Raw genomic sequence first — 25,997 nt, forward strand, 5'->3', positions numbered from 1 at the left:
CAGGCCGTGGCGGGGGCGGGACCGGCGCGGGCTTTGTGGTTGCCTAGCGACAGGTACACGCTGACAGCCACAGTTGGCAGAAGCAGCAGGCTCCTGCTGCCAGCCCTCGCTGTCGGCATCGGGCCAGCTCCTGAAGGAATTCCCCCCCGATTCCCGGTGGAAGCGAGCCGGGTACTGCTGCAGCAGTTGCTGTGCCTGTCTGCCGCCCGGCGTGCTGCGCGGTCGCACCCAAGGTCAGGAAGCTGCGCGGGCTGTGGGAGTCTTTCACCTGGTTTCAGTTGGATTTTGGAATTAGTGTTGCTTCCACTGGTACTTACAGTGTGTAACAGTGGGTAAGAAACTGTGGTGCTCAACTGAAATACGATTTCAGTTTTCAAAATGTTCCACTGGAAAAACTTTCTGGATACTGTTGTGGTCACAGTTCCTTCTGTCATTCCCACACAGATCCTTGTTTGACAGCCCCTGTAATTCAGTCCATGGACACTGCTGCCTCCAGTGACTCTAGATAGCGTGTCCACGGAGACGAGCAGGAAAAGCCAAATCTAGCTTTTTGTATACGTAGAACTTCCTAGCCCCTGACTGATGAAGAGTCTTCAGGCGGGTTAGGGAAGGAGGTGGGGTCAGCATTGGCCAGCTCACGGGGACTCAGAATAGCGCTAATTCAGGAGAAAGTGCACATCTTGGATACAGCCCTGTTCCACTGTCTTGCTTTGCTGTGACGTGCTGAAATGATTGAAAGTGACAGAATTACAGTGAAGTTCTGCAAAACTTGGAATGTTTGGCACTGAACCTGGCCTTTAAGGCTTGGACCGCATTTGAGTCCCATGAAGAGCATCTCGTTAGTTACATTGACACCGTATGTGAGTTTGGATGTCTGAAACAGGGTAGCAGTAGCAGAGTGCGTGTTTTGAGCCCGAACCTGTCGCAGAGCAGGAGGATTGCTGGGAGCCTCCCCTGTCTGTAGTTGGTCTGTAACAAACTGTGCCCATTCCCGTGGGTCCAACACTCCTCCGAGGAGTGAGATTCTGGTCAGGGTACCTGTTTGGTGTATGTTTTGGCATACCACGGTTTTTACGGCCGCTCCTTGGTGCTACGGCCCTTGTGATGCCATGGTATAGAACCCGCAGGTGCCCTGGGCTGCTGGGTCAGGCCTCAGCACCCGTGCTGTGTGCTGGCCTTATGGGCCTCTGCTCCATGCTGAAGGAGAAGAGGTTGATGCTAAATCTGACTTCACAAAACGGAGCTGCATTTGGGATTTGTGCTGAGCTGGGGCGTCTGCTCTGAGCACATGGCATGCTTCCCTTTGGCAGCTGTAGGATCCAGTGTTAGAGCCCTTGCCTTGGCTTGAGGAGCTGTCCCAGTGGGCAGCTTTACAGTGGGAAGCAGTTAAGTACCTTGCTGGGAGGCCGGAGAACACCGGCTGTCGTGGGATGTCCCTCCAGTTGGCGGTCAGATACCTGTTTGATCACTGAAAGAGGCTGAAGTGTTTTTTTACCCCCGGACTTCAAACTGCTTTTTCTCGGTGTTGGAGGTAATCGCTGAGATAATGAAACACGTAGGAGTTGGAGGGATGTCTGCTGGTTAGCTTTTTTCAAGCTGCACTTTGCAGTATTCGTGCATCCCAGCTAACGTTGATGGGATGCTGTCTGTCTGTGACGACGTTCTGTGGAGGCGGTTACTTCAGGAGTAAGAATGTGGCTTTTCCCTGCGGTGGTGTTAGTTCAGACATGGAATTGGTAGGTGATGTAAAGAAATGTCACCTTGTTAAATGTGAAAAGGACTTTGTTGTTGTTTCCTTTAGTAAGCTCTACACTGGTTTTGGTGTTCTTGTTTTTATTAAATATTAGTCTTTTTTTCCTTGAGAAGACAACATTTTCTTTCTGTCAAGCAGCACGTACTCCCATCGCTCCCTCAACGAGAGCTCGCTTTCTGTTTTCATGGCGTTCGGTTGCATTCATGATTGTTAGTCACTATGGAAAATTCTGGGAAAGTAAGTGGAGATCTGGGCAAGGCACTGAGAGGAACTGATGTAAATCACTGACCTGGAAAATAAAAGAAAGTCTCCCACCCCCTTAGTTTTCCTCATTCAATTTCTCTCTTGCAAGTAGGAGAGCTGGAGAACGAGTGTGAGTGTTCATCACAGGCATTGGCTGGCAAAATGCACTGCAGTGGAACAAATGTCTCATTTATACTCGAGGTTAAAAAGGAGATGGCTTTTCTGTGCGTGGTACGGACGGTTGTAGTTGCAGGATGCATTAGGGCTGCAGTGTATTTCTGGCTGATCCTGACTAATGGCTGTTTCGGGGATTATCTCTTGGGGTCTGCCATCTGCTGTGGGTCGAGGAATGACCTGATCATGATTAGGGGCTGACTTGGTTGGAAAGCAGCAGGATGTGTGCCTCCGGGAACAGGGTGGCACTTCTTCACTTCCAAAGCATCATATTCCAGTTTCCCATGCACGACTTCAACCAGGCAGGTGAATGAAAGGTCGAAAATACGTCGCCCCAGATACCCCCCACCCCCGCAAACCGAAACAGATAAAAGGAGGGGAGGTGGGGGGAGCCTTAGGGGAGCAGTTCATTTCTATTCTGGTAGCTCTTACCAGGTGCTGTATCACCCGCTCAGATGGGCGGCTTGCATGGGTGCAAGCTCCAGGTACAGCGGGATGTGGCCTCTGTGTTAAAACAGGCCCTGATTTTCCAAGGAAATCCTCACGTGGATGACGCAAAGCGGATCGCCTGTGGGTGGGTCTTGACTGTGCTCAGTTATGGAATATGTGAAAATGTGACAAAGTGACAACATTTCTTTCTAGAAATCGGAGAGTTCTGGGCTGTTTTGTCGGGAGGCACAACTACCATGGTTTCTGGTTTCCTGATGCCGTCCTTGCGTACTGTGCATTCCTGGTGGCCGTGCCCACCGCGAGGAACACCCGAGTGCAGTAAACCCGTGGGGTTCTGCTCCAGGGCAGCCCCTTGGCCTCACCCCAGTTCAGCCGCTCCTAGTGCACCCTGTCACATTCATTCCTGCCTGTTTCCCAGTCTCTGTGCACCGAGAGGTCGGGGTTTATAGTGTGGAACAGCACGTGTGTGTGCAGATGCTGCAGACTGCAATCTGTAGATACAGACATAAATCTTAATCCATTGTGAAAGGGATTTCTATCAATTATTATCCTTAGGAATATTTGTAGATTCAAGGGGCAGGATGTACCGTTTGAAGCATATGGTATAGACCATATTTTCAGTGACCTGCTTCTACTGAGTCACAGTTCAGCTGAATTATGTTCACAGACTACTAAAAAATCAATGAGAGGTTCTCCAACTGGGAATAGAAAAGGTTTAATTGGAGAAGAGTATGGATTTAGGAATCTTGAATTTAAAACTTTAAATGTTGAATAATACGTTGCCGTGATGAACACTGCGAAGGAAGCAGTTGTCATGGTTTCCAGCGCTGTTCTGAAGGAGTTCACAGCCCTCATCACTCGGTGCAGCAGTCGGTACCTTCTGTACCCTCTCGCTGGAAGTAGCTGATTTTTCTGCGTCTGTGTGATAAGTTGGGCTGTGAAGGGTAAAACCACTGCAGCCTTGTGGCTCTCGGCAGAGGGGTGTTGGCAGTCTGTGTGAAGGGCAGGCAGTTGGTGGGTACGGTAGTTCCCTTCCTAGCACAGTGTGCACTTGGGGACGGTAGCGTCTTGTCTCTGGAGACCTTACAGGCCACATGGAAAATTGCCACGAAGAGAGACTGTTAGTGATAAGGAATTCATGATTTCGTCAGAATGGGCGCTGTGTCCCCTCCAGATGTTTTGTGTGTTTTTCTGTGGCTTTTTAAGCTTCGTTTTTACTGGCCGAGAAGAAGCAGGGAGAGACCAGCCTCTACACCGCCGTTCAGGCGGGGATTCAGGAAGTCGCTGTGTAACATCATTTGGATCGGGAGTGCTGTTTAACACATCCCTTTTCTCAACTGATTAAAATAGAGTCTGGGGAGGTGTCTCCCTTGTGTGCTTGGCATACAGTTTTGCACAGACTGGGAGCGAGGTTTCACAGCAGTTGTTTGACTTCAGCGTGGTACTCGGCCCCTCACGTTCCTGGCGACCCGTCTGGGAGAGCGTGCTGCCACTGTCACTGAAGGAGGCTCCCCGGTTTCTCAGGGGTTTCCCTGTTAGGAGTTCACTGTGCTTAGCCCTGGTGCCCTTGTAATGACAAAGGGACTCTGGAAGGTCTCTTCCCCGCTTCATTTACACCCCGATCCCGATTGTCAACTACAGCTCCAGCAGATTGAGTGAGTCCTTTGACTCCCAGCCCTGTGCTTAGACAGCATTTGCTTGGCTGCACTTTTTAAGGATTTGAGGCACTACTTCTCAGCAAGTGCTATTTCAATACTAATTTTACTGTGTTTTTCTTAAAATGCTTGTTCAGTGAAATAAGTCTGGTAACTTTGGTTTAGGCATTTTATGGCACAAATAAAAGTGCCTTATTTTAGATGAACGGCTTACCAGGGGGAGAAAAGCGAGCAGCTTACAAGATATTTATATTCTTCTATTTATACTATCTCACCGTAATCGCTGGTGTTTTCCTGAGTTTAGAGACTATCTGTGGACTTGCGCGCGTGCATTGCAGGTTCTTCCAAGATGGGCTCTGTCTAGGAACAGCAAGAGCAGGGCCCCTCTGCAAGGAGGGCCAGCAGGCAGGTGAGGGTGACGTAGGAGATGCTTCTCCTGGCCTTGGCACAGCCCCGCAGGAGCTGAGCCCTGTGCTGGTCGCAGGCTCCAGACAGAATCATCTCCCAGGCCTGGGGTCTATCCAGGAGACTGATCAGGAGCAGCAAAAGGCAGGAGCTGATGCAGGCTGGGAGGGAAGCTGTAAGAGGAGGATCTAGCAAGGTGGCGTGGGTACAGACTGGGCTGCAGCTGTGACCTGGCTCCAGCCAGGGCTGAAGGCACCAGTCTGAGCCCAAATTAGGCTCCTGGGCAGTGGAGGGGGTGCATGGCGCTCCCAGGCGAGGCTCTTGGTGTTCCAGTTGGAAGGTGACATAGCTCTCAACAGCTCTACCCAATTCCCTTGCTGGTGCACTTGTGCTAGATTCCCTGGCTGTCCGAGTGCTGTTCCTGTGCTGTACCTCCACATGAAGGTCGCTCAGGAGCCACTTGGGAATCAGTGCAGATCCTGAGGCATGGCCAGCACAGAAACTCCTGGAGCCCCCTTGTGATTGCATTTCCTGCTGTAGAAGAGACATCTATCTTCTCTCTTGCAGATATGGAGTCTGGGGAGCGGTTAACGTCATCATCCGTTTCCTCTACGGCAGCTACTGCAACTCCAGCATCTTCTGCGCCGTCTGTAGCTTCAGCCGTATTGAAAGATGGCCTTTCCACTGGAGCCGCGTCACTGAGTTCCACAATCAACACGAGCGGTAAGATGGCTCAGTTACATATTGCAGTGTGACCTGGGTGTTTGTCAGCACTTGGAGTTATTGGTACAGCCCAGATTATGCCCTTGCACAGGTGCATCAAAGGAAAATATTTGGGTTTTCTTGTGCTAAACGACACTCAGATGATGTGAACATGTTTTACATAGTACTTGTTTATTGAAGGGCTGACATGAATTTAGCATTGCATAATTCAAATGTGAGAGAAATTTTCAGTTTACAAAGCTGCTGCAGAAGCAAGGGCCAAAGTAAGGATTGATTTAGCAAACTCTGTGCCACTTTCACCTTAAGGTCAAATAATCAACTTCTTGAACATACAGCACGTTCTCAGCATTCCAGCCCAACTCCTGCTGTGTTTTTCTATCTGGAGGAACAGTTTATTCTAATGGAATTTGAGATTGAAAAGGTGAATTGGGAAACATTAGCCTTGACAGGAAGATTTCTGCATGCGAGAATCTAATTTTTGTGAATGAAACTGGTATGTCAACTGAATAACTAACGCCGATGTCATCAACTGAACAAGAAATGGCAGATAACTATTTCCTGCTGTTTTTTTCTTCACTTCGGAGAGCAGATCACACACGTTCTTTTTGTTAGTTTGAGTACCAACTTGGGTCTTATAACGTAACCAGGGACATTTCAGCTTACACTTGTGGTAATCCACTGCTTTCAGAGCAAACTGTTCTTGCGGTAGAGTGTGTATTTTCCAAACTGGAAAAACTCTTCTGCCCTAATACAATAGAACCCAGAGTTTCAGAGTGCCCCGCTGCAGCCTTGTTTGTTCATCTGCAGCTTCCTTGGGAAGAAAAATAGAAAGCAGCATGTCTGCGTACCTGGGATTCTGTCTCAACTATGTATTTTAATCACTCTAACATCAGCCAGAAAAGTTGTTAACTAAAGCTGGTCCAGAACAAATAGTAGAATATTTTGGGTTGGCAGGGACCTTTAAAGGTCATCTGGTCCCACCCCCTGTGCAATGAGCAGGGACATCTTCAGCTAGATCAGATGGCTCAGAGCCCTGTCCAGCATGACCCTGAGTGTTTCCAGGGGTGAGGCATCTGCCACCTGGGCAGCCTGTGCCAGTCTGTTACCACCCTCTGTGTAAGCAGTTTTGTCCTTCGGTCTAGTCTGAATCCACCCTTTTCAGTTTAAACCCGTTAGCCCTTGTCCTGTCACTACAGGGCCTGTTAAAAAGTCCGTCCCCATCCTTCTTAGAGTCCCCCTTTATATATTGAAAGGCCGCAATAAGGTCTCCCTGGAGCTTTCTCTTCTCAGGGCTGAATCTCCTCTAGGGACAAACCCCCCAACCCCCCCCAGCCTGTCCCGATGGCAGAGGGGCTCCAGGGGGGTCTCCCCAGAGCGGAGCAGAGGGGCAGAAGCCCCTCCCTCGCCCCCCTGGCCACGCTGCTCTGGATCCAGCCCAGGATACGGTTTTATTTTTCAGTACCCCACTACAAATTCAGCTCTAAAAGACTCTGGTCTCGGTGTTCATTAGCCCATCCCATTTGAAATGGGTCTCCGTGGTGGTTCCTAGAATGTGGCAGGAGTTCATTTCCATCTGACTGTAAATGGGCAGCCCCAAACGGAGGGTCTGTGACTCATCTACCTCTCCTTGCTGGGTTTGCTGTGTAGATCTTACAGCATGTAACAGGCTGTGTATATATAGCACATCTGTCTGGTCTGTCAAAATATGGTAAGACTGCAGCAGGTGAGTAAGGTAGTGAAGATACTGAACTGTCCGTTTCTTTGTCGCAAAACCCAGGCAGTCCTTTTTGAGCTAGTTCTAAAAATTTTATTCTTTTAATTTAAGAAGTTTAATTTCTCTCTGATAACTAATAGCTCCACATTCCCAGTATTCGTGGGTTGTTTCCTTTTCATGGTCAGATCCTTTGCCTGGTTGCATGCGGTCTTTAAGGACCTACATATTTTCTCAAGCACACTTTGTATTCTGAAAACCAAGCTGGAATGGAGTTTACTGTCACTTGTTTCCCATCAGCTTTATTGATGAGTGTTATCTATTCCTCTAGCTGGCACAGCACACTGTGGTTACTGTTGCATCCTCCCTGAAAAGGTGTACCTGGTCCTGGAGAAACTTCACAGGGGTGTTTCACCAGCCAAAGACTCTTTTCCCAGGGAATGACCCATGGCTGGAAAAGCAATGTCATTGAGTCAAAACTTCCTTGAATTTGCAAGATATGTTGTAGTCAGGATGGACTGGTCTCCTTGGCCGTTCCTAAACTGAGATGTTACTTACTTCTGTGATATTAAAAAAAAAAAAAAAAGGGCGATATCTGAAATCTCTGATAATTGAATTGTCTTTATATTGAAAAACGCACTTCTCTAGAATCTAATAAAATGTTTAAGAACAAACAATTATGGTTAAGGTGCCTCTACTATCTCTTATTAATCTATGCATTTAGGTTCTTTTTATTCCAATTAATCTACTTCTTTTTTCAGCAATCAGTAATCTATTTGGAGCCTCTGCAATAAACCTGGTTGCACACCCTGCCAGGTCCCCATGATGCATAGTGGGTTGGCACTGGAAGTCTTTCTGCTTTGCCAGGGAGGCTGCACTGCAAACGAATTATTTTGGCATATTCCCAGGTTAAACAGACAAAGCACCTGTGTGAGACCATTATGGAATAGATCCCATACTGTTGGTTTAATTGGTCAAAGCAGCACTAGTTCCTGAATAATTGAAGCATTCTGGTCAAGGAAACAGATACTTTCCTTGCTTTCTTCTTTTTCACCCATTGCTGAAAATAAGAAGGTGCGTTGGAAAAGAAAATGGACTCTGGAAAGAGGTTTAAATGCATCCCCATGAGAATATAAATTGCCAGCCTTTTTCTCACATGAGTAACCGATACCGTGATTCAGTGGTTTGGCTTTGAGGGGCAGTAATCCCAGTGTGTGAAACTGTTAAAAGCTGAACAGTCCAGTCTTGTTGTTCTGATATTATCACCCCTGAAGGGTTCTTCTTTTTTAATTTTCAAGAAAAGGAAGTTCATTAACTTTTTATAAAATGAAAATTAAACAAACAAACACACACAACCAAAAACCCCTGAACCAAAAACTTTTTTCCAAACCAGTAGCTGCTTCTGTCAAGGCAAACCCCTTCAGTTCCATTTCTCTTCAGTTGTTGACTAATAAATGTGTTTAAAAAGGTCATTGTAGCTACCACGACAGCTGGTGGAAAAGACCCTGACACTTGTGAGGGTGTCCTCCATGCACCTCTGGAGTCCGCAGTTGTGGGCTCCTGCTCAGGTGCAGGAGCCTGTGAGCAGGGCAGCGTGCTGCGTATGCGCCTCCTGGGGGGCTCTGTAGGCTTAGCGGTGCTTACCGAGAAACGCCAGCCAGCTTGGTCTTGTAGAAGCTCAAGAATGTGCAGAAGAGGATTCCGTAAGGGTTGGGTAAATAAATGACTGCTGTTGTAGTGAAGGACTTTAACAACTGGAAGTTGTGGGGACTGCATCAGCTTCTTTGAAGTTCATTTTCTTGGAGAACAGTAGTCAATAACCATTTAAGGTGGAAGTTTTAAACAGCAACAAACCCACAAGGAGTGTTGGAGTGTTTGTAAAGTAAGAAATGTGTATTCCTTCCTCAACCACTGGAATTCACAGAAGTGGTCCTGCGTCTGGTTGTAAAAGAACCATGGTAACAGGGATGTTACAGAGAACAACAGGCTGCTTCTTCCAATCCCGTGCCGAACTCCAGGGCAGAAATCCCTTGGAGTGGGTGTGCAGCTATCGGTAGAGACTACTCTTAGATAGGTCACTCCCTGGGGCCCTGCCCCTCAGGTGGGGGTTTGTGGAGAGGCCTTGGAGTATTCCAGGACGGAGATGGCAGAGCTTACTTAAAGCTGTTGTGCTTTTTCACCGTTCTGGGGAGAAGGGGGATGGTTTGAAGCCTGGGGTTTTCTTCTTGCTCCCAGGCTGGGTAAACGCACTCTGGATCACGCACATGGCGTGCTTACAGGAGTATTGAAATGCATTATTGGACCACCTGAAGTCTGGTTTCACTTCCTTTGCGGTGCAGAATGGTGGCGAGCAGCTGACGCGCACTCTCGTCCCGGGGCAGCTTTCTTCCCACCGCTCTTGGGAGTTCCAGCGCTGTTTGCACCCCCTGCCCAGAATCATGATTCGGCTTCATTCCACTCCAGAGCTACAGGAAAAAGCAGTTGGAGCAGCACAGAAAAAGGTAACAGCTGGTGTTGTAGAGGGAATAATTGCATCCATGTTCTGCACGTGCAGAAAGCAGGGGAATTTGAGCTTTACCTCTGGTCGTTCTTCCCATTCCTAAGCAATGCTATGGAAATGCATTCTGCGAGCTCAGCATGAGGCGTACGAGTGTGGGCTTTCAATACCAGAATACTCTTAATACTAGTATTTCCCCCCTCTTTTCCCTTAGATAGTTTGTCTGGGACTGAATAGCAGGGAAAAGTTTTCTTTCCAAGACTGTGGTGTGGTGGAGCAGGCCTTGTACTTCTGCAGGGAATACCGATCCGCTGCGTGTGAGAAGCCGGCATCAGGCAGTTGTGTCGTGGGGCATGGAGGGGAGGGCTGACTACGCCTGCACGATCTCCGTGCAAATAGCCACTGACGTTAGGCCATTCTCTGGCGTTTCCAGCCTGTAGCGCAGGTAGCGGCACTGCCCGCCATCCGGAGGTGTTGGCCGCGTTCCCGTGGTGTTGGGTACCAGCTTTGTTCAGCTCAGGGGGCAGCAGACTGGGGGGCGTTCGCTGCCGTCACGGCTTCCTCGTGACGGGGAGTGGAGAGGGAGGCGCTGGTCTGTCTGTGTCGGCATGCGAGGCGGTGACGTAAAGCTGCATCGGGGACGTTTATGTTGGATGTTGGGAAAATGTTCTCTGCTGCGAGGGTGAGGAAGCTTGCCAGGAACGTGCCATGGCACCAGGCCTGTCCATGGAGAACACTCTGTCTGTGGGTTAATGTTGTTCTGTGGGGGGCCAGAGTTGGACCTGATGATCCTTGTGGATCCCTTCCAACTCGAGATACTTAGTTCTGTGAATCTCGGAGGCACAAGCAGAGCTTTCTTTCATGGGGCTTTGGTTTGTTTAGGGCCTGGCGTGTGTTTCACAGTCAGTCTAATAACAGTCATGGGATTGCTGTGTGGGAGGCGTTCGGGGCATTTTCTTGGGAAACAACGGTGACAGAACCATGCTTGAATGTGGCTGTTCCTTCAGATTCCCACAGCTTCCCACTCCTCCTCCTTTTACACACTGCGTAACTCTCAAAGTACCTTGGGCTTCAGGTGGTTTTCTTTGGAGCTGATTGATACTTCAGAATTGTAAATAAATTTCTCTGTGAGATTTTTGAATTCTTCTGCCCCTGGCTAAACGCAAGGATAGTTTGGGCTTAAAAGTGGACAGTTTCAGACTGTTGGGGTTTTTTGGTTTTTTTCCTCACAGCATTCTGTGTGTTTGCCGTTAAGTTATAAGTGTTCTGCATGTAATTAAAATCACTCCACGAGCAAATCAAAGTGACTCTCGGATGGTGGATTTTCCATGTGCATTGGGATTAACTGCAGTAGTCTCGTGGCTTGTTAACGTCTCTGGCAGCTGGGTGAGCGTGGCGGGAACGTCTGGGAGATGGTATCTGCTATTCAGATTTTGTGTCACTTTGTAAATGTCATCTGAAGGTATCAACGGATCACTGAATGGGAACAGCACCACTGCCGTGTCCGGTATCGGCACATCTGTACTGTCCACTACCATTGCAACATCTGCAGGACAAGTGAAAGCTATTACCTCAGGAGCAGGAGGCCGCAAGTACAACCAGGAGCAAAGCAAAGTGCAGCTTTTGGACACCAGAGCTGACAAAATCAAAGATAAGGTAAATATAGAGGAACATCCTTAAGATTCAGACATAAAAGGGACATGGTAAGTGTTCCGATTGCACACCCAGCAGCATTTTGAAGTGTTCTCTCCTAGTACAGAATGTTTGGGGGTTTTCTTACTATTGTTTATTAGAGCAAGATCTGTACGCTTGTCACTGTCGGGGGTTTTTTTGTTCATTTGTTTCTCACTTATTTATTTATTTGGTTTTGACGTGTTTGTGAACCAACAGCTCCCATCAGCACTAATTCCGATAGTTAATAGTTGTATGTGAGAATGTATTTGTATTTCATTTATTTAGTTATTAAAAGTAGGTGTATCATTTTTAACACCAGTATTTGATATTATTAGAGTATAAACATTTGTATTACAAATTATGTCTGTTTATGTTTTCATTTAACTTAAAATACATAAAATTTCAGGAGCAAAATGAAGTTGGGTTTCACGGTTTGCAGAGATGTGATGGTTTGAGGTATTGCTGTCTCAGCATGGGAGTTGATAGGGAGCCTAGTTTGAAAAAAGACGCGGAGACCAGCCAGTTGACAGGTAGATGAGCCTTAGTCCGTGTCCAGCTTTCCCGCTCTGTAGCGGTTTCCCAGAGGAAATGGCATCCCGTCGTTGGGGTGTAATGCCGGTGGGCAGCGCGGCCCCATGCAGCTGCGTGCCAAGCCCACGTGTTCAGGGGTGTCCGTAAAACACGCGCGCTCGTTTTCGTCAGCTCCCCAAAAGCTGACCTTCCTCAGCCATGGCACATCAAAATCTGGTCTTGCAGTCACAACATTTCGGAGTTCCTGTGTTTTTTACACCTTTCTTCTTTTTCTGCGTTCCTGTGTGTTGTTTTTTTTACTCTTCATTCTGGTCTGCGAATCTGTTCTTTCCAAGAGTTGAAATGTAACGTAGTTGTCGGAGTATTCCAGCAGGTTTTGGTCTGCTTTTCGGAAGCAAACCCCAGAAGCAATTTGTTGCGCATGTTCTTTTCAGTCCACAGGACCTTGCGTTGCTGACAGCATACGCTGTGATGTTACAGCTTGAGCGTGGTTAAATGAATGTGTCACTGAAACACCTTGCTGGATCTAATGTTTTATTCCGTGTTAGTTTGCAATAAAGCTTGGGGCATTCCATTTTTTTGGAAGCGGTACATTCCGTCGAGGTTTGCTAGGCCTGAATTTGACATAGTGCTTTGAAATGCAGTGATGCCAACTGGTCTGGTAGTGTGTGCAGTCAGAACTTTGTCACCAGTTTCTCACTTTCATCATCTTGTGAAGCACAAGGCTTGTGCTTCTCTTCAGTCTTCTGCAGCCTGCCACTTGCGTTAAAGGGTTGCAGTTCACATTACTACCAGTCTTCCTGTTTTAAAGACTACGTGTAATAAGAAGGTGATTTAACAGATTAAAGCAGAACCGTTAATGGAACATTCATTTTTCTTGTAGAAGCCCAGAAGAAAAGCAGTGGAAAGCTCTAGTAACAGTGACAGTGATTCGGGATCCTCCTCAGACACCTCCAGTGAAGGCATTAGCAGCAGTGACTCTGATGATCTGGAGGAGGATGAAGAGGAGGAGGAGGAGGACCAGAGTGCTGAGGAGAGCGAAGATGACGAATCTGATTCTGAAACCGAAACGCATCACAAAAACAAGAACAAGGTATGACATCCCGCGCTGCTGCTCGCAGTGTTGCCGCTGAAAGCTGTTTGTGCTGCGTTGGTACCAGTGAGCAGTTGTTTAACCGCACATGGCGAACACTAAGAACGCTCTTTGGCGGTTTGCTTCAGGGCTTTATGGGATTTTTTTGCTTCGTTTATATGTGTGGCTGTGTGTGGTTTGTTCCTTACGGGCCAGGGTTTTAACAGTTGTTAGACTATTTCTTTCGTCATAAAACGGGAAATACAAAGGAATTAAGTGCTGTGTGCTGAGAGTGTATTAGAAATGGATCTTTCTATGCATATTGCTTTGCAAGTTGCTTTTTTCCTGGTAGAGTGGTTACTTTCCCTCTTAGCCAATAGGAGAACAAAATGGGAATCTTGGATATCCCAATAGGTTTACAGTCAAAAATACATTTAAAAAGAGCCACGGTTTAGTACTCCTCTGCTAAGCGGTGTCTTCACATGCTGAAACTGCCTGGGGAGCAAAATGCCTAAACAATAAATATAGAACAAGGTGGATTTTAAAATTATTGTTTTTCATCCTCTGCCAAGAAGGGTGTAATAGTTTGTTCCCTGAGGACTGGTGCTGTATTTTTTTTTTTTAAAGGATCTTCAACTGATCTAATATGACCAGTCAAAAATGTGTATTTGGCAGGTGCTAATGCATAGTGGTGCAACTGATACGAAAACTGATGGACAAAACCCCCATGAAAAGTCCCAAGAAACAAGAACACACCAGCAGATACCTCTTGTGTCTGATCCACAGACTCACTCATCATTCCAGTCCCAGCAGAAGCAGCCTCAGGTTTTGTCACAGCAGCTTCCGTTTATTTTCCAAAGCTCTCAGGCAAAGGAGGAATCTGTGAACAAACACACAAGCGTAATACAGTCGACGGGGTTGGTTCCCAATGTGAAACCTGTGTCTTTGGTACATCAAGCCAAAAAGGAAACCTATTTAAAACTCGTAGTTCCTTCCCCTGATCTACTCAAAGCAGGGAATAAAAATACCTCTGAAGAATCTCTCACTTTGACCAGCGATGGAAGATCAAAACGGGTGAGTGACAGATCGGGGGTGTTGGGGTTATCTGTTACCTGCGCTGCCCCCTTAACAAGGTTAGGCTGTCACGATCTTCTAAACAGAATGTTTTAAAATTGTATTTTCTTCTCAGGGTTTTTGGTGTGTTTTTAGAGTTGGTACAGATTTCTGAGAGGTGTGAATTGGGTAGGTGATGTATGCTCTGAGCTGTGGTGTTTGGGTGTAGCAGGTTTGGGGTTCTTTATTTTGCTTTGTTTTAAAAAAGAACAGCAAATATTGTGCTTTAATTTTAGAGATGATTGACTACAGGTGCCCTGAACCACTCCATAACTTTATCTTGGAGAAACGTCATCTACTTGTGGTGCATGTGCATACCCTAGTGCATACGCGATGTCATCGTAGCACGGCTTACTGTCCCGTAAGGCCAGACTTGAGTTCCATGCTCATCACTTAGTGGAACTCCACAGATGCGTTGAAAGGAATCAGCGTACTGTGAGAGTAGGGCACGAGCAAACCAGGGACTTTACCCAAACTGTGGGTAAGTTGTGTGGCTGGGGTGCTTCTCCTAGTCTGGGTGGGAAGACTCACTGAATACCTTCCATAGCTAGGGGGTAAGCATGGCTTTGCTTGCTTTCAAGTTGGATAGTTTTAAGTCAAAGTAACTAAAACTAATTAATTTAATGATGATTTCAAACAAAGCAGCTGAATGCCTTGATTAAAAACCTGTTTGGTTTAAACGGGGGTTTTGTTTGCTCTTTAAAGACAGAAGGGTATTACTGTGCTGGTTTCCATGAAGAGTCAGTATGGCTGTGGCAGTCAGTTCGACCGTCCGTCGTCCTGGTCAGGACGCAGCAGCATGGGTCTGTCTTAATGGTTCTGTAGTTCCAAAAATTCCTTGGAGATCCTGTTATTTGTCTTGTTCACAGTGATTATGGGGACTAGTGGTGACTTTTTCTAACTTGAGTTAGATGCGAGTAGGGATTGGAGGAGAACAGGTGCAGCGTCGGGGAGTGTTGCTTACGTACAGGTGTGCTTACAAAAACCCGCCTTTGCTTTCACTCGGTAGTCTTGGTGAAGAGGAGACTGAGTGCCGATGCCCAGCTAACTCACGGGCCTTGGGGAGGGCTGAAAAGGGGTTTATTACCTCGCTTTTGTTCCTAGACCAGAAGAGAAACACTGCCTTGACTTTCAATTCCCAGTTCCTTTGTAAAATTGAAATAAGCTAGTTTATCTGAAATGGTTAAGTGAGTTACAGAGATGAAAACCTGTCTTTGCCATTGGAAGAGGCTTCTGTCAAATTGAGGTTCCGAGTCTTTGGCTGATAATGCGTCGCCCCTTCAGGGGCTTGATTCCTTTCAAACTGTCACTGGAAATGTGCACTGTGCGAATATTGATTTCATGGGTTTCAGACCTTGCGTATGAAGTTCTAAGTGTTAGTAACTGAAAGAATATATTGGGTTTGACTTAACCTTTAAAAATGGATTTTAAAAAGTACTGTTTATCCATTCGACTATTCTTTTTCATCAAAAATAGTGTGTTTTCTTTTCCCATCAAAGAGTCTTGAGACTAAAGATGGCGCAAGCTTTACATGTGTGCCTGAGCCCCTGCAGATTGGTACCTGGCCAACTCTCAAGTCGTACTTTTTCAGGTTAAGGAGCTGGCATATCCTAGTGCTTCTGAGGGATACCTTCCCACCCTGCCTTTTTCTTTTTCTGTCAAAGTTTTTCTATGCCAAGAGCCTTCTCCTGGGTTTCTGCTGGTATTGTAGCCATTAGTGTGTTGTATTTATCTAAAATGAACTAGTGCCTGAAGCTGCTTTTACATTCACTGATGAGATTTTACATGCTGAAATGAGTAAAAAGTGAGTTTCTTCCTATGCCAGTACCTCAAGTATTCTTGTTTTAAAAATTCCTTTTTTCAGGAAGCATAATAACTGTGTGAAAGTGTCCAAGGCCAGGCTGGATGAGGCTTGGAGCAACCTGGACTATCACTGCCCATGGCAGGGGTGTGGGGCTGGGGGGGCTTTAATGCTTACCTGCCCCTGCTGCTGGGGGGCAGATCCCTTCCCTGCATAGTCCAGATCAGCTTCATCTTGAGTCCAATTTGTCTTTTCCTACTCTATTTACAGTGAAAATCACAAGGGACTCATATAACTCGTAGTTACCCATTTCTTCTGTTGTTCCTAGCACCTATTTTTGACTAAAATAGCTTAGCAGATGGTTGATTCTGTAGAGTTCACCTGCCTGAATAATAATAATTAAAAAAAATTCCATATTTTAAATCTCTGCCTTCTTATTTCCTTAGGAACAATACAAACAGACATTCCCAGCAGCACAGCTAAAGAAACAGGAACCATCTAAGAACCTGAAGAAGGATATTGCAGCGTTGTCAAGCCCCAAACCAACATCTAGTTCACCAGCTCATCACAAACTCACACCCTTGGAAAACAACCATTCTAATCCATTCCTGACCAATGCACTTTTAGGTAATCACCAACCCAATGGAGTTATTCAGAGCGTCATCCAGGAGGCTCCTCTTGCACTTACTACGAAGCTGAAAGCCCAGGCCAAGATCAATGAAAGCGTAGCCATTTCTAGTAGTGCCCCCCTTTCTCTGCCTGTAAACTTGAGCGCGTGTGGGAAAAAACCAAGTGGTAACCGGACCCCTGTTGTGCCCTCTACCTCTCCTGTGTTACCTGGTTCAGGAAAGGATAAACCAGTCAGCAATAATGCAGTAAATGCAGTAAAACCACAACACCGCCTTCATTCTGCAAAGCTGGTGGTGGAGCAGTTCAGAGGGGTAGACTCAGATGCCCCCAGCAGTAAGGACTCTGATGACTCAAATGATGAAGATGACGATGACGAAGATGAAGATGAGGACGATGAAGATGATGATTCTGATGATAGCCAATCAGGTGGTTTAACCTTTTTAGAGTATTGAAAACATGCATTTCCTACCATACCTTGAAATAAGGGTAGGAAATTTTGGGTTAGCACAGCCCACACAGTATCCTAGTAGCATGTCTCCCAGTCCCCCATTGTGTCAGATCCAAAATCGTGTTTCGGGTGTTCTGGTAGTTGGTTATATGCTTTCAGCTCTCCAGGTAAGGTGGCTCCAGAGACTTCTGGGGAGGCTATTGGAACCCTGCCTACAGCTCATGTACTGCTTGCAGGGGGGTGGGGAGAGTAGGCTGGTTGATGGCTCATTATTCTGGCAGGCAGAACCCATCTGCAGAACAGCCTTCCCTAGCCAGAGGGGGACCAAACCGGCCTGAGATTGGCAGGAAGGACAGGAAAATCAGGTTTCTAGGCCTCATTCAGAACAGTCAGTGAGCAAGGTTAGAGAAGAGTACCAGGCCAGTGGTAAGGGCTGCAGGGTTCATAGACAGCATTCAGGCTACTATTTTAGAGGCTCTTAATCAAATTCAGAGGGGCAGGGCTTGTTTTAGCGTTGATTGTATTCTCAGTCACTTCTTTCTCTTCTGTGTGCTGATATTCCTTGGGTCCAGCTCCACCTTCATCATTCTCTTTCCATGCACACCCTACGCTAATCCTCCTTATCCCTCACAGCTGTAGCCCGTCTTGTGTTCGTCTCCCTGTCCGCCCTCTTCCTTTGCCCAGTGCCACACGTCTGACACCATTCAGCTTGTACCCAGTGTCATTGTTTGCTTCCTCTTCATGCCAGGTTTTGGAATCCTTGGAGTGCCCTTCCTGTGGCAGTGTTCAACCACTGCCAGGCTGACTGGGATGTCTCAGCTGTAGCTCATTCTAGGGTAACTGGTCTCTTAAAATACTGCAACTTCTGTCTTCTCCTCACGGAGTAACACAGAATTCCAGCTGAAACAACCATGCGTTGTGATGTAGAATTACTTTATTCTGTTGTATTTGCAGTCATTGTAAAGTTTAGGTAGTTAATTAGGACCTTCTGTTTACACTCAAGATGTTATTAAAAAAATGAAGTCAGAGTTGCTTCTTACTTAATAAGACAAATACTTTGCAAGGATTAAAACTGAAATGGATTTGCCATTAGTTACCAAGTCATAATGTGCCTTTTGCCACGCTTTTTTAAACAGAGTCTGACAGTAATTCTGAATCAGATACAGAAGGATCTGAGGATGAAGATGATGAGGATGATAAAGATCAGGATGAATCGGATACAGACACTGAGGGAGAAAAATCTCCACCGAAACGGCGTAAAACTTCACCCTCTATGAAGAGCTCTTCCATTGGTGTTGCGGCTCATTCCACCCCACTCAGTCTCCAAGTAGCAAAGACCCCAAGCTCTGCGCCAGCTGCCTTATGTCCTGAGTCCCAGCCTGCAGTTTTCCTTGGGACAGCACCGTCTGCTCTTACACCAAGTACACACTGTGATATCTCAATGTCTCTGTTATAGTGCCATAGAACACCTGTAGCACAGTGCACGTCTAGTACGATGGAACACCTGCCTGTGGTGTAGAACTAGTTACAGAAGTAGTTTAGACACAGGTGCCAAGTGGTATCTCGACATAAGAAAGACTTTTCAGTCATACTGGAACAGCATCCCCAGGGGTGTGGTAGAGTCGCTGTCACAGCCATTTTCAAGATGTGGTTGGCCAGGGTGCTCAATAATCTCACCTAGGCTCCTTTCGCACGAGAGGTTGGAGCAGATGATCTTTTGGTGTCCCTTCTGACCTGGGCTATTCTGTGATCTTTTCATGGGTGTTTGCAACAGATGTTAAAGTCTGTGAAGAAGATTTAACTCTGTCCTGACTAAAACCAGCACAGTGACTCATTCATGTAGTACATCTACTACATGTATTCCTGCTGCTGCAGAGGAGAATGCATTTTTGAAAGTCACTTCTCAATTTGCATGGTAACAATGAAAAGAAATTGCATATTTATGACTTTGAATTAGAAACTTGATGTTTAATTAGCATACAAGTAAGTAGATTTCAAATGGGGACATCTGCTCATAGATTGGTTCTTATATGTGGATTCAGTGGAATAGGAATTTCCTCCCGTGTCATCGAGGACATTAACTCTGAAGCAGTGTGGTGTGATCTACTTCCTATTTTTCCCAGAAGGAGGCCCGGTAATGGCACCGCCTGTAAAAGATTTCCTGTGCGTTAGGAGTCATCCAAATTGTTAAAATACAAAGTTAATTTCTTTTGCTCAGGAATCTCTGTTGATTTATGATGCTTTGAGAAGGCTGGTAGCGGTTTTTAAAGTCAGGAGTGTTTTCATTTTCACATTCTGTACTGAAACCAATGAAATAGTCTGGTATAGGAAAACAGGTGGGCAGGGAATTATTCTGGCGATACCCGAGAGCACCGAAGGTGGCAAGCTGTGCAGCAGGGTGAGGTTCCCCTCTGACAGTGTTAGAAGAGGAGCTTCAGGGAAACTCAGAGGAAAATGCATTTCAGAAGCAGAGCAGTTAAATTAATTTTCTTTGTACTTGAGGTGTGTAATGACTAGAATGTAAAAACGATTGGTCTTTTCGTTTGGGATATGGGGATAAGAAGTATATTTTTAGGAGCATGTTTTCAGTTTGTAAATTCTTGTAGATGTTAATCACAAATTCTGGTTTAGGTCTTTCAAAAAGACGACGAGTGCCAGATGAACGGGAGCTGCGTGTTCCTCTCGAGTACGGGTAGGTTGTGCCTCTGTGTGTGTACTTGGGATACCTCACAGGGGGATGAAACCTTCAGAAGTCAGTTGGTAAAGAAACGATAGTTTAAAATTTGTGGAGAGTGAGTAATAAGGAAAGGGCTTGGGCACTGGACATTTCCAGCTCCCAGGGAAAGGGGATCCCTTTTGAGGCGTCAGCATCTCCTGTGCGGTAGTTTTTGTGCATCACACATGCTTTTCTGCAAGCCTGACCTTGTCTCTTAGTGGGTTTGCTGCTGGAGATTAATCCTGATGGTTAGATCTGAGCCAGTGTAGACTCCAGATAACTCCCCGAAATACAGGTCTCAGCCATTTAAAGTCTGGTAACATATAAGTAGTGTGATACAGATAAATCCATACGTAGAGTCTGAACAATCTGCAGAGTAACAACTTGTGCCATTGCACTGAATTTGTGACACTCTTGTCGTGTTTTAGACACGTGCCTTTTTCCTCTTATGTAAAAATCTTAAAAAAAGGTAATTGATGTCGGTTTAAAAAGTCGTCTTGTGTGCTTCTGTCTCATGTTACTGTAGCTGGCGAAGAGAAACCCGAATAAGAAACGTCGATGGTCGGTTTCAGGGAGAAGTAGCCTATTTTGCACCTTGTGGGAAGAAGCTGCGGCAGTACCCTGATGTTGTAAAGGTACATTCCTTTCTTAAACTTCTGAGTTCTAATGCTACTGAGCATGCTCGCAATTAAGAAACGCCTTATTTTTTCCCCTCCAATATTTCAAAATGTCCTGTGGTGCGAGATGCAGTGTATCTCAGTGTTAGTGCTGTGCCCAATGCTGTGTGATGAGTGCCTGTCCCTCTGATCGAATGTGCAGAGCGTTGCACTCCCCGAGCCAGCTGTACATCACAGCCGGCTTGTAACTACTGACAAGCTGAAGTGGAAAAATATGTGATTTTTTCAGTATCTCAGCAGAAATGGAATAATGGATATCTCAAGGGACAATTTCAGCTTCAGTGCAAAAATAGGAGTGGGTGACTTCTATGAAGCCAGAGATGGACCGCAGGTATCCGCTTTTTAAAAAGTAAAGTCTTTGATCCAAGGAACATTAACTTAAATTTAGGTGAACTAATTTTTGCTACAGTCTGAAGCATTGCCTGTTTTTAGCTAATTCTTTCTAAAAATTGTGCGTATATCTTCTTAGTAGTTCTGATGAGATCCTGGGCAGTGCCGAAAACCGCTGCCCTCAGATCCTTTGCTACGAGGTTGTGGGAGTTGGCATGCCTTACGATCGGCTCGGAGCATGGATCTGCCTGGTACAAAAGAGCTCAGAGCTACATGTGTTACCGTAGTAACACCGTAGTCAGTGTTCAGATATTTCTGCCTAAAACACTATTTCTTCCTTTACTGTATAAACCTGTTCCTGACAGAATGTGTGTGTATGTGTTGAATCATGCTCTTTTCATGTATTCACGTGCATAATGTGTGTATTTAAATGTGTTCCCTGTATCGGGAATGCCATCTGGTCTCTTGAAGCGCGAGATGTTGACGGGAAGGAATGCTGAGGAATAGCAGTTGTGCTTTAGGGTGTTAGAGCTGTTGGACTTTGTGTGGATAAACCTCACAAGGATAAAGTCAGAATTTGAAGGAAATTACTGCTCTGTTTGTGCCGTACTCTGTTACTGTATTTCTTCAGGATGTGCTTCAAAGTTTTTGGACTTTTGTCAGTGAGCATATCTGCTGCTCTGAAAGAGGGGCGTCCTGAATACGCTGCCGCAGGAATGTGGGCAGGCGTGCTCTCGACAGTCTCAAACTGGGGCTGTAGCTAAGCCAGGTGTCCTTGTGGTACGCTATAGAAATACGGGACGGTTCCATAATGCAGGACTGGAACCAGTAAATCTGAGTTCATAGTAAGCAGCTGCCTTGAGGTGGTGCTTCTGGTTCCCAGCTGCTGTTCCCTCATGTTTGGTGTTCATAAAACAACAACCTGTTGGTGCAGAGCTTCATTATGCACCTGAACAGCAAGGTGGAAATAATTCTTCATATGGTGAGCGCGGCGTCGTGTCAGGGCATCTGCTGTCTGTTACCCTGTGACCATTCTGTCTGCTGCCCGTGTTCCCTCATTAGTCTTGTCCCCTTCTCTCCTTATCTCGTTCTTCTCCCTTTACTCCATGAGATGACTTTCAGGTTCTGCCCTTCTGTGACGCTGTCGAACCTCGGAGTGCCGGCACGGGAAAGGGCAGGTTCCGTAGGCATAGCTGGCGATACGGGTGGGAACTTGCTGAGCACCTCTCGGTAGTTTCTCCTTGTGACGTTCGTGGTAGGTTCCACTGGGACTTGGTTAGACCAAGGAAAGGTTTCTGGTTCAGAAAGCAGGGGGTGGGGCCGCCGCGGGCAGCTGTTCCAGATGTGCTCAAAGCACATCAGGCAGAAGTGGGCCACGAAATAGCAGGGTGAGAGGAGCGTTGGAAGTTTGGCACACACGGAAATATAGTGACAGGACATGGAGGCTTTACACTGCTGTGGATTGGAGAGGTTAGTGCGAACATGATTCGGGGTGATGGAGGGGGCACGGTCCTTAGGAGATGGAATAATGTGGAGAGGAACACTGCGTTGAGTAGTAGGTGGAAAAGTGTTATGGAGGGATACTGAGCTGTGCCCTGGCACCGCACCTTGCGGGCTTGAGGGACTGTCTTACAGTGAGTGTATCCGTCACCATGGTTGAGGTTGGAGAGGACCGTGGGACGTCACTTGTCCAACCCCCCTGCTCAAGAAGGGCTACCAGCTCCTGAATGCTTCCAAGCAGGGTGACTCCACAACCTCCCTGGGTGACCTTTTCCAGTTCTCAGTGCCGTAACGGTGACAGAGCTTTTCCTGCTGTTCAGGGGGAACCTCCCGTCTTCCAGTCCATGCCCGCTGCCTCTCGTCCTGTCCCCGGGCACCTCTGAGAAGGGCTTGGCTCCGACGGCTCGGCACCCGGCTGTCGTACACGGTGATAATGCCATGGCAGTTATATGCCTCCCTTTCTGGGAACCAGAATTTGAAGTGTTTGCCCTCCCATGAATCCTGCAGTTCCGCTCAGAAAGCTTTGTTGTTCACTTTCTCACGAATCTGAAGCTGAGGGTGTCTGCCGTTGGCAAAGGCCGATGGTTCTGTTCATTTGGTTAGCGGGCTCTGAGCTCACAGCAGGGTTGTCGTGAGGGAGATGCCTGAAGGAGGGAGACCGATTAAGTTCTTATTTGGATTAATTTCTACAATAAACCCCGGCATTTCGCAGTGTTATTCACGCTCTCTCTCTGACGTTTGTATAGTGAAACTTAGATTTTATGGAAGCCCATGATTGTCCTGTGTTGGGGCACAACCCCCATATTTTTTCTTTGGAATATTGACAATCCAGAGAATATCAGGTTGTACCTTCCTTTAATAGAATGATGTTTTGGGTCACACTGTAAAAGATACTGGAGCAAAACATAGAGGTGGTCAATTAACTCCTGCTTGGATTTTTGGAATCCTGAATGGATTTTCTCTGGACTATTTTTGTCTTGTACTCTCTTAAACTTGTGGAAACTTGTTTTATCCACTCTGTCCTTTGGCAGAACATTAAACTGTCTTCTCCCCGTTCCTGGAAACGCCAGCTCCTCTTGCTAACTGAACCTGCTGCCAGCTTGTCTTGGTGGCCTCTGGATTCTCTTTTGGAGGCATTAGGGAAACATGATGTACATCCCTAGGCTCTGTGGCACTGATGATCTCGGACGTCTTCTCTTGCCTTTCTGCATATTTGTTATCATGAACAGTGGAAAATACAAGGCAGGAGCGGCTTCCACGGAAAGTTCCGGGTGCTGCTTGAACTCTGGCTGCTTATCCTTTTCTTTGAATTCTGTTTTGCCCTTTTTTTTATTTTTAATCCCTCTGGCACTCGTGGTTTGTGGGATCAGGTTTCCTAGGCTGGGGGTGGGTGTGTGTGACAAGTGCAGTATTGAATCTGGTGGACATTGCCCAGCAAACCGGTCCTGTGCAGTGGGTTCAGCACCAGGCACTGGGCAGGGGAATGGAACTCTGTGCCTAATAGTACTCTGCAAGGCAGCGAACAAGTTGGCTTCTGCCAGAGTGGTGGGGGTAGCCTTTGGATGCACAAGTCCTTTGTGATGCTGCCTTGTGCACACAGTGATATGGTCATGATCCCCAACAGCTCGGTTTTGGGAACGTAGCTAGTAAAGCCCTTGAGAATGGCTGTGCACCAAGTGTGAGATGTGTTCCTGGGATGGTCTTAGCCGGAAATGGTTCAGACTTCAGAATGGCATCTGCTCGCTTTCTTGGAATCTGAATGTGTAACCAGCAAAAGGCCGTTTCTTTTGTCAAATCATTTGTGATTATGAAGAATGAGCAGAAATTATTGAGTGAAATGGTCAGAATAAGCGAATGGAAATGTATTTTAAGGTACAGTAAATTGGATTTCAGTATGTATGTACATAAAAACATGTCAACTTTGGAAATGCAAATGTATGTTTTGCTGAACAGATCCTAATGTGTGTTCTAAGTTACCAACCTCCATTCTTGCTTTAGCAGACATCTTCAAAATCTTTTGTAAACCTTTTTAAGGCAAATTATGGATAGGCACAAAGAATACTTAGCATCCTTCCCCCCCATTTTTCAGAAACTTGTTCCAATTTTGAAATACTCACCCAGGCCAGCGAGATCAGCCTCTGCTCCTGTTCTGCCCAGTGAACACAATCAGCGCTACCTTCAGCGCTTGGAGTGAGGCTGTTTCTGCATGAGGGTTAACTCGGGTATCCCTGTGAACAGTGTTGCAGTGCTGGGGTTTGTGTTCCCTCAGAAACCCAGCCATAATAGTTGGAGGGTTGAATGTATTGCTTCATGTTAGGTTTGGCTGGAGAATGTAGTTAACAGAACTTTCAGCTCAGGCAGACGGGTTCTTAAATTTACACTTTGACACAGAAACTGATTTTTCTGCAGTGGGTGAGCGAACTAAATTGTACTAAACAAAACTGAAGAGTAAAATGAGCCTGTGTTTGTCCAGCTCGCTGTGGAGATGTACAGCACCCCAGGGAGCAGCATCTGGAGATGCACTGCTGGCTCTGGTGAAGCGTAGCAGCAGTTCTGTGGGCACAGGCAGTTGGAATGCAGCGGCTCGTAGCTCGACACGTTTTTCTCCTTCACGTTGAGCAGTAGCTTGTCTGAAAGCAGAGTAGTTACTTTTGATTTTCCCTAGTAAGAAAGAATCCATTTTGCCTTTTAAAAGGGTTGAGCAATAAGCGAGTTGCTCAGAAGGAATTACAGGTAACGCAGCCGTGGCCAGGTAGTAACTGTCACTGAGCAGGCTGCGAAGTCTTGTGTAGCCATACGGTTTGCCAGAGGTTGTAGTGGTAAGTTCTCAGCACAGAGTTTCTGTGCATCACCACAACATTGTACAACCCAGTAGTACATCATGGCTCTTGCGTGTTGTATATACAACTTACTTGGACAAAAAGGAAATAAACTCTCCTCCTGCTGTTCATGTTCTCAGTGTCTTAGATGTATTTTTCCTTCTTTAAATCTGTGTTCATAATACCCTTCTGTGAAATGTGTCGATCGCAAGGAGGTGCAGTGGTGTCTGCTGAAGGAAGAGGAAGTCATTCCCCGGATCAGAGCAATGCAAGGGCGCAGAGGACGACCTCCTAATCCAGACAGACAGCAGTCTAGGGAGGAGTCAAGAGCGAGGCGACGCAAAGGCCGACCTCCGAATGTTGGTGGCACTGAATCTCTGGACAACACCGACGCGAAGCTTTTAAGAAAGCTCCAGGCTCAAGGTAAGAGGCGTGTTACTGCCCTCGGGAGAGGGGGTGTTGCTGTACAGAGAGTTAAGAGGGGTGATGTGTCGCTAGGATATCGGTATACCGCGTCTCATTTTGGAAATCTGGTACGTGCTTTTAGTGAAGCCTGTTTCTTTTTCAAGGTCGGTAAATGTGTGTGTGGTTCAGAGGAGGACGCCAGTGTGTAAATGCATGTCCGAGGGGTTGCGCTAGAGTTCCTTCACTTAGATTTATGGAGTTCGAAAAAGCGGGCAGCAAATAACCTTGTTACTGCTGATGTACTTTTTTTGCGAAAATTAATAGACCTTTGTCAGCTCAAACAACTGTGGACCTAGAAATTAAAAACCACTGAGGGTAGCATTTTGGGGAGGCTTGTGGCTGTTCCAGGGAAAATACTTTTCTTGGGAATCCCCTGCAAGTTGCCCATAAGGTTGACTAGAATCCTGATATAAGTAGTGACAGCGCAGGGAGTAGAACTTCCATGGTAGTGTGTATCCGAAGCGTGAGGGCCTGGTTTTAGATGCACATCAAGTACCTGCCTTTTGAATTTCAGTTCTTTAGTCCGTTACTGTGTCATGTTTTCTGCATGCATCCGGTTTGAGACGAAAACTTCTTCCAGCCCAGGAGTCAGAGTGTTTGTTTCAGCTCC

At 46.5% G+C, this 25,997-nt stretch overlaps 1 protein-coding gene across 1 annotated transcript in view; it reads left to right on the forward strand.

Moving 5' to 3' along the window:
- The first annotated feature begins 5,249 nt into the window (after nt 1–5,249).
- The window catches only part of BAZ2B (bromodomain adjacent to zinc finger domain, 2B), a 55,598-nt gene continuing 34,850 nt past the window's right edge, over nt 5,250–25,997 (forward strand). The window contains exons 1-10 of the mRNA XM_010149708.1: nt 5,250–5,403; nt 9,454–9,615; nt 11,074–11,267; nt 12,700–12,909; nt 13,564–13,962; nt 16,249–16,858; nt 18,017–18,310; nt 19,512–19,572; nt 20,123–20,231; nt 25,135–25,345. Of these exons, the coding sequence (XP_010148010.1) occupies nt 5,250–5,403; nt 9,454–9,615; nt 11,074–11,267; nt 12,700–12,909; nt 13,564–13,962; nt 16,249–16,858; nt 18,017–18,310; nt 19,512–19,572; nt 20,123–20,231; nt 25,135–25,345 (2,404 nt within the window). The remainder of the gene's footprint in view (nt 5,404–9,453; nt 9,616–11,073; nt 11,268–12,699; nt 12,910–13,563; nt 13,963–16,248; nt 16,859–18,016; nt 18,311–19,511; nt 19,573–20,122; nt 20,232–25,134; nt 25,346–25,997) is intronic.

Source organism: Eurypyga helias, unplaced genomic scaffold (genome assembly GCF_000690775.1).
Source record: "Eurypyga helias isolate BGI_N326 unplaced genomic scaffold, ASM69077v1 scaffold10284, whole genome shotgun sequence".
In the NCBI taxonomy this organism is placed as follows: domain Eukaryota; kingdom Metazoa; phylum Chordata; class Aves; order Eurypygiformes; family Eurypygidae; genus Eurypyga; species Eurypyga helias.